Here is an 8,757-nt window from a genome sequence, read left to right on the forward strand (position 1 = left end):
AAAGATGCAAACTGTTAAAAGTAATGGAGACTTTTTTTTTTTTTTGAAATGAACGACTTGAGACACAAATTTAACAGTCAGTTCCAATACCTATTGAACAGAGATATGAATGAGTATTGTTAAGAAGCTTTAAAGCCATCATGGTTATTAAGTATATATATTAACATGAAATAATGAATGAAAGTATGGCGTTGTTGTTGTTGTCAAACAAAGCAATGAATACAGTTCATGTGTTAGTTGTGATTATTGTGCAAACAGTTTCCTACACCATTAAAAAAAAAAAAATAAAAAATGGAAAGAAAAAGAAGAACAAATAAAATGGCACACACAACTCAAAGTTCAATAACAAGAATAAAACCAGCTTAGAAGATTATCCAGTAACTGGTTTGTATTTGTATTTGCATTTCTTTTTATCACAACAGATTTCTCTGTGTGAAATTCGGGCTGCTCTCCCCAGGGAGAGCGCGTCGCTATACAACAGCGCCACCCATTTTTTGTATTTTTTTTTCATGCGTGTAGTTTTATTTGTTTTTCCTGTCGAAGTGGATTTTTCTTCAGAATTTTGCCAGGAACAACTCTTTTGCTGCCGTGGGTTCTTTTACGTGCGCTAAGTGCATGCTGCACACGGGACCTCGGTTTATCGTCTCATCTGAATGACTAGCGCCCAGACCACCACTCAAGGTCTAGTGGAGGGGGAGAAAATATCGGCGGCTGAGCCGTGATTCGAACCAGCGCGCTCAGATTCTCTTGCTTCCTAGGCGGACGCGTTACCTCTAGGCCATCACTCCACTAGTGTGTATTGCATGTTGTTACGTTTTTGTTTTTTGTTGTTGTTTTTTTCTCATGATAATGAGCTTGATGATAATGCCGCTTCTCCCAACCCCCCCCCCCCCCCCCCCTGCTTTTTCTGTTTTTTTTTTTTTTTTTTTTTTTCTTCAGAACAAATCATAGTCACAAGGTGTGTGTCAAATTTAGAATACAAATATTTCTTACATGAACATACAGAAGAGAATGTCACACAGTTCTTTTTTGTTCTGTTTGTTTGTTGGTTTGTTTTAAAAAATTTTATTTTTTATTTTTTTTTTTACCAAGATACCAAGCAAACAAAACCTAAACAAAACGAAATGACAGGGTACAGTCAAAAATGTACACTCATCCATACAAAACCAACCAGTCTCTTCACATTGACGCTAACAAAAATATCCACACCAGAAATGAACATCATTTACTTTGGGAGTTATCTTCTCTTTTTAATTTTTTTTTCTTTTTTATATATATTTTTTTAATTTTTATTATTATTTTTTTTCTTAAGGTTCTCACATGTTTACTCCCCATTGAACATCTGTTTATCGGTCTTGCCATTTCAAGTCTACACGGCACAGTAGTAGAAGAACGATGGCCAGGGTCAGAGAGGCTGCACTCATTTTCGATGCCGAGGAAGGCGAGTTATCCCCCTTCCTGTGGGCTAACAGGGCGGACCGGTTCTGAGTGTGGGAGCCGGAGCATTGCAGCCAGTCCTCCGCGATGCGTTGCGGGAAGCCATCTTCCACTCTCATTCGCAGGTCGTAGAATTTCCAGTATTTTGTCCCTTTGAAGAAATAGGTGTTTCCTGGGAGAGGGAAGGAAAGGTGTGATGAGCATTTTTTTTTTATAATTTTTTTTTTTTTTTTTTAAAGAGATAACATTTCTGCTGCATTTTCAAGGATATGTATGCTGTGTGTGTGTGTGTGTTTGCATGTTTGTGTGTGTGTGTGTGTGTGTGTGTGTGTGTGTTCTTTCTTCTAAAGCACCTAACCTATAGCCATACCTAAAAATTAGGCACAACATAAATTATCATTATCATATTTGCCATAAAAGAATGAAGTCTTTTATAAACTGGAACCACCAAGGAACATAGTCAACCAGTGACAAGGATGCTAAAGGAATCAAAGATTCAAAAAGAAATGTGACCCTTTGGCCCCCATTTTGGGGTGTGGATGATACAATTCTAATTCATAAACACTGAACCACAACTGAATTCACTGCACACAGGGTCCAGCCAGCAAGAGCACAACCCGGGCGGTGGAACATGGATCTCTGCAGATCCAGAGAAAATGACAATATGTTGCGACGGGCGCAATAGCCAAGTGGTTAAAGCGTTGGACTGTCAATCTGAGGGTCCCAGGTTCGAATCACGGTGACGGCGCCTGGTGGGTAAAGGGTGGAGATTTTTACGATCTCCCAGGTCAACATATGTGCAGACCTGCTAGTGCCTGAACGCCCTTCGTGTGTATATGCAAGCAGAAGATCAAATACGCACGTTAAAGATCCTGTAATCCATGTCAGCGTTCGGTGGGTTATGGAAACAAGAACATACCCAGCATGCACACCCCCGAAAACGGAGTATGGCTGCTTACATGGCGGGGTAAAAACGGTCATACACGTAAAAGCCCACTCGTGTGCATATGAGTGAACGCAGAAGAAGAAGAAGACAACATGTTGCGGTGTGCTTGAGGTGATGGCAACATCTCCTTTACCCTGGACTTTAAAGAATTTCTTAAATGACCGAGCTGTACCAAAATAACATGATTTAAACAGTGTTATCACTTCGAATACTGTAATAGGTTTATCATGTACGGAAAAAAACCAGAAGCTTAAATGTTAATTTTTAAATGTCTTCGGTAGATGCTCAATAGCACTGTGACTAAAACTGTTTCTTTCTAACAAAAAGTACTTGGTTCGAATCTGCTTTTATGCCTCTTTTTTTTTTTTTTTTTTTTTTTTAAACAGAAGCTTTATAATAACACGTACAGTATCAGCATCAGTAACTCAAGGAAGCATCACTTCGTTCAGACAAATCCATACACGCTACACCACATCTGCTAAAGCAGATGCCTGACCAGCAGTGTAACCCAACGCACATACACAACATATTTAACGATAAAAATTTCTTAAATATTTATTTTGTTCATTTTTTTTTAAAGTGTGCATCACAAGTTTTTAATATATACAAAAAAAAAAAAAAAAAAAAAAAAAAAAAAGAAAAAAAAAAAAGAAGATTTGAACCCAGGCAACTCACCGTCCCAGTACTGGAAGGCAGCGTCTAGAGGCACCGGCACCCCCCTCCAGATGGACATGTCGCGCGGGTAGTCGTACTCTACCAGCGTGTTGTTCTCGTTGAGCTTCCAGTACATGTCACCCGACACCAGGTAGGTGCGCTTGTTAAAGCCCCAGGTGTAGACCGTGTCGATGCGCTTGACGTCCGCGGGGATGCCGAACTCCGTGATGGGCAGACCCTGCCTGGGGAAGCTCGACACCAGGCGGTTGGCGTTGAACACCCAGTACCTGTCGCCTGGACATTCGACGTGTTGGCGTGTTGGGTTGGGTTGGGTTGGGTTGTACTGTTTTGTGTTGTCGTGTGTTATGTTGTGTTGTGTGTTTTTGTGTTGTGTTGTACTGTAGTGTGTTGTGTTGTGTTGTATTGTAAGATGTTGTGTTCTATTGTGTTGTGTAGTATTGTTGTATAGTATTGTTGTGTTGAGTTGTATTGTATTGTGCTGTATTGTTATTTTGTTTTGCATTGTGTCATGTTGAATTTTTTGTTGTGTTACATTGCCTTGTTTTGTTGTATTGTTTGGCTGTGTTGTGTTGTGTTGTATTGTGTTGTGTTGTGTTGTATTGTGTTGTGTTGTGTTGTGTTGTGTTGCGTTTTATTGCAGGATATCACAATGTTTTTGGTCACGACCATTTTTGTCAGAAATTTAGGCTGCCGCTCTCCTTCTTCGGGCAGAGTGTGTCACTACACAACAGCACCACCTTTCTCTCTGTTCCTTGTTGTTGTTTTTCTCTTTCTGTCTACAAGTGTGTTTGTTTTCCGACTCAAACAGATTCTTCTACAGAATTTTGCCAGGAACGACCCCTTTTGCTGCCATGGGTTCTTGGAGCATGCTGCAGCCAGAACCTTGTGTTTACTGTTTCCTCTAAATGACTAGAACAGGTGGGAGTAAATTCAGATCAGTCAAGGTGAAAATTTTCTAGCGTTTGGAGTGATGGCCTAGAGGTAACACGTCCGCCTAGGAAGCGAGAGAATCTGAGCACGCTGGTTCGAATCACAGCTCAGCACCCGATATTTTCTCCCCTTCCACTAGACCACCACTCAGGGTCTTAGTGGAGGGGGAGAAAAAAACTTGTGAGTGTGGGGATTAGACCCCATGTGTTCTGTGGTAAGTGTGGGGATTAGACCCCATGTGCTCTGTGGTAAGTGTGGGGATTAGACCCCATGTGTTGTGTGGTAAGTGTGGGGATTAGACCCCATGTGTTCTGTGGTAAGTGTGGGGATTAGACCCCATGTGTTCTGTGGTAAGTGTGGGGATTAGACCCCATGCGTTCTGTGGTAAGTGTGGGGATTAGATCCTATGTGTTGTGTGGTAAGTGTGGGGATTAGATCCCATGTGTTCTGTGGTAAGTGTGGGGATTAGAACCCATGTGTTCTGTGGTAAGTGTGGGGATTAGAACCCATGCGCTCTGTGGTAAGTGTGGGGATTAGAACCCATGCGCTCTGTGGTAAGTGTGGGGGATTAGACCCCATGTGCTTTGCAGCAAAGTGGTGTAAGGACTACAGCCCCACGTGCTCAAGATTCCCTGGCTTCCTGGGCAGACGTGTAACCGCTGGGCCACAGCTGCACCTACCGGCAAAGAAGAGGATCCGCTTGTCCCCCTGTCGCTCCAGCACGGCGTCAATCCGCGTCACCTCTGGCGGCAGACCGTACCAGAACTTGTGGATGTGAACCGGGTCCTTCACAATGCCTCGGGAGTCTAGACGCCAGAACCACTGAGACACAACGCATGTTGTAGATACGATGTAAAACATGCGACAGAACGACGGGCGCAACAGCCAAGTGGTTAAAGCGTTGGACTGTCAATCTGAGGGTCCCGGGTTCGAATCACGGTGACGGCGCCTGGTGGGTGAAGGGTGGAGATTTTTACGATCTCCCAGGTCAACATATGTGCGGACCTGATAGTGCCTGAACCCCCTTCGTGTGTATATGCAAGCAGAAGATCAAATACGCACGTTAAAGATCCCGTAATCCATGTCAGCGTTCGGTGGGTTATGGAAACAAGAACATACCCAGCATGCACACCCCCGAAAACGGAGTATGGCTGCCTACATGGCGGGGTAAAAACGGTCATACACGTAAAAGCCCACTCGTGTGCATACGAGTGAATGTGGGAGAACGCAGAAGAAGAAGAAGAAGAAGAATATGACAGAACTACTGAAATATACATGCTGTAGACATGACATATGCCATAAGACAGAATCACTGAAATGTACATGTTACAGACATGACATATAACATACGACAGAACCACTCAAATATACATGATATACATAACACAACCATGAAATTATACATGTCATACACACGATATATAACAGACGACAGAGTTCAGATCTTCTGGGAAGAATATAGCATTTGAAATTCTGAACTTGCACAAGGGTCCACCATTTTTTTAACACAATAATATTGAGTCTTACTGCACAGGAAACATCTAGAAAATGCACTGCAGGAGTGCACATGAATGTCTGTTCAGCAACAGTCTATTTCTCAATGAGTATTTCCCTGAAAATTTTAGAAACACTCATAATCCAGTCATAGCAAGAAATTCTCTATTTTGTACACCCACTGTTTAGGCAGTCAGGCGGCTGTACTCTGTTTTCGGGGGGAGGGGTGTGCATTGCTAGGAATGCTGGTGTTTCCATAACCCACCAAACAACACCGACATGGATTACAGAATCTTTAATGAGTGTATTTGATCTTAAGCATGTGTATACACATGAAGGGGGGGGAGGCACTACATGGTCTGCACATTTGTTTACAGAGATTCGAACCCGGGGCCACAACAGTCTAATGCTTTTACCACTCAGTTGTTGCACACGGCAGGGCAGACAACAGATAGAGACGACAGAAAGAAGGAAATTTCTAACACAGGGTTGTTGTTTTCTTTCAAAATGACAAGGATGCTGTTTGTACTGAGAGACACGTAGTATCCTCACAGGCAAGGAAAAGAATTGATGATGATTTTTTTTTCTTTCTTTTTTTTTTTTCAAAAGAAGAAAACAGGAAGACAAGAAAAAGCAAAACAGATACAAGGAAATAACAAGAGCTGGGGCAAAAACTATGAGAAGGAAAGAAAAAGTAAAATGAAGTAAGACAAACAGATAGACAAAAAGGAAAGAAAAGACATAATGAAGGAAGAGGAGGAGGAGAAGAAGAAGAAGAAGAGGAGAAGAAGAAGAGGAAAAGAAGAAGAAGAAGGAAAAGAAGAAGAACAAGAAGATGAAGAAGAAGGAAAAGAAGAATAAGAACAAAAAGGAAAAGAAGAAGAAGAGGAAAAGAAGAAGAACAAGAAGAACAAGAAGAAGAAGAAGAAGGAAAAGAAGAAGAGGAAAAGAAGAAGAACAAGAAGAAGAAGAACAAGAAGAACAACAACAAGAACAAGAACAAGAAGGAAAAGGAGAAGAAGAGGAAAAGAAGAAGATGAAGAAGAACAAGAAAAAGAAGAAGGAAAAGAAGAAGAAGAAGAAGAAGAAGAAGAAGAACAAGAAGAAGAAGAAGAACAAGAAAAACAAGAAGAAGAAGAAGAAGAACAACAACAACAACAACAAGAAGAACAAGAAGAACAAGAACAAGAAGAACAAGAAGAACAAGAAGAAGAACAAGAAGAACAAGAACAAGAAGAAGAACAAGAAGAAGAACAAGAACAAGAAGAAAAGAAAGCTGCTGACCTTTCCAAAAAAGAGGAAAACGTCAGAACGAATGATGGCGATGGCGTCAAATCGTGTGCTGCAGGGGTGGGGGGGCTGGTCGTCACCCCCATTCGGCCTGTAACCCCCCTCATCCTCCCCACCTTTCTCGGCCTCTTCCTGGTCGTCACTGCCCACCCTGGGGATCAGGGAGACTGGAAAGTCTCTGTCTCCTTGGGGAAGACCTTGGAGAATAAGGAGGAAGAATGATCATTTTGGGGTTTGCTGGTTTCGCTTAATTAATTTTGGAGCCCCGTAACTTTTTGAGACAGTTTGTTTAGTGCATTTCAGTGATGGTGACTCAGGACAGGTGAAAATGCTAAGATTGTTATGCAAGTGTGTATTTAATGCTAAGATTGTTATGCAAGTGTGTATTTAATGCTATACTGAACGGTGGTTGTTATGCAAGTGTGTATTTAATGCTAAAAATTGTTATGCAAGTGTGTATTTAATGCTATACTGAACGGTGATTGTTATGCAAGTGTGTATTTAATGCTAAGATTGTTATGCAAGTGTGTATTTAATGCTAAGATTGTTATGCAAGTGTGTATTTAATGCTATACTGAACGGTGGTTGTTATGCAAGTGTGTATTTAATGCTAAAAATTGTTATGCATGTGAGTATTTAATGCTATACTGAACGGTGATTGTTATGCAAGTGTGTATTTAATGCTATACTGAACGGTGATTGTTATGCAAGTGTGTATTTAATGCTAAGATTGTTATGCAAGTGTGTATTTAATGCTATACTGAACAGTGATTGTTATGCAAGTGTGTATTTAATGCTATACTGAACGGTGATTGTTATGCAAGTGTGTATTTAATGCTAAGATTGTTATGCAAGTGTGTATTTAATGCTATACTGAACGGTGATTGTTATGCAAGTGTGTATTTAATGCTATACTGAACGGTGATTGTTATGCAAGTGTGTATTTAATGCTAAAAATTGTTATGCATGTGAGTATTTAATGCTATACTGAACGGTGATTGTTATGCAAGTGTGTATTTAATGCTATACTGAACGGTGATTGTTATGCAAGTGTGTATTTAATGCTAAAGATTGTTATGCATATGTGTATTCAGTCCTATACTTCAGTGCCTTTGGTACAGGAAGGGAAAACAAAACCACCAACCAACCCAGCCCTCGTACCATACAGTTTCTGGATGCTCTCGGCATCGTGTCGGGGCAAGGAGAACTTGCCGGAGTGGCCCAGAAACCACGGGTACATCAGGGCTCCGGGCTCCGCGCTGTGCGGCAGCCCCAACGCATGGCCGAACTCGTGGGCTGCCACCATGAACAGGTCCACACCTGAGGCACAGAAACACGCGCACATGCGTGAGTGAAAACACACACACACACACAAACACAGGTGCACACACAAACATGCATACACACACACACACACACACACATTTTTATTTCATTTCGTTTATATTCTTCATCCTTTTTTTAAATTTGTTTAAAAAAATGCTAATTGAGGAGAGAGGAACAGGGAAAGTATTGATGATTTAAGGCATGGGTGGGGTGGGGGAGGTGATGCACTTTCGTCTAAAATCACAAATGTGGATAGACGTTAAGCAAAAGAACTAACAAACACATGTACACACGACACATATACATAAACACACACACACACACAAGCATGCATGCAAGAACACACACACACACACACACACACACAAATACCCCTCTAAAAGTTCAGTTACTCAAGGAGGCATCACTGCGTTTGGACAAATCCATATATGCCACACCACATCTGCAAAACAGATGCCTGACCAGCAGCGTAACCCAATGTGCTTAGCCAGGTCTTGAGGGCGAATAAAAAGAAACGAAGTTAAATAAGATAAGATACAAAAGTAAACAAATCAATAAGTAATCAAATCAATGAACTGATAACTCAGAATAGTAAACAAAAAACAAGAAACAAAACGAAAACACACACACACACACACACACACACACACACACACACA

The 8,757-nt window shown here is 41.3% G+C and overlaps 1 protein-coding gene across 1 annotated transcript in view; it reads right to left on the reverse strand.

Moving 5' to 3' along the window:
• Nucleotides 1-1,063: 1,063 nt before the first annotated feature.
• The window catches only part of LOC143288599 (matrix metalloproteinase-17-like), a 113,655-nt gene continuing 105,961 nt past the window's right edge, over nt 1,064-8,757 (reverse strand). The window contains exons 7-11 of the mRNA XM_076597235.1: nt 7,934-8,092; nt 6,767-6,969; nt 4,669-4,810; nt 3,059-3,331; nt 1,064-1,609 (exon numbers count right to left, since the gene is read on the reverse strand). Of these exons, the coding sequence (XP_076453350.1) occupies nt 1,347-1,609; nt 3,059-3,331; nt 4,669-4,810; nt 6,767-6,969; nt 7,934-8,092 (1,040 nt within the window). The 3' untranslated portion in view covers nt 1,064-1,346. The remainder of the gene's footprint in view (nt 1,610-3,058; nt 3,332-4,668; nt 4,811-6,766; nt 6,970-7,933; nt 8,093-8,757) is intronic.

The sequence above is a fragment of the Babylonia areolata genome, chromosome 12, assembly GCF_041734735.1.
Source record: "Babylonia areolata isolate BAREFJ2019XMU chromosome 12, ASM4173473v1, whole genome shotgun sequence".
Lineage (NCBI taxonomy): Eukaryota > Metazoa > Mollusca > Gastropoda > Neogastropoda > Buccinidae > Babylonia > Babylonia areolata.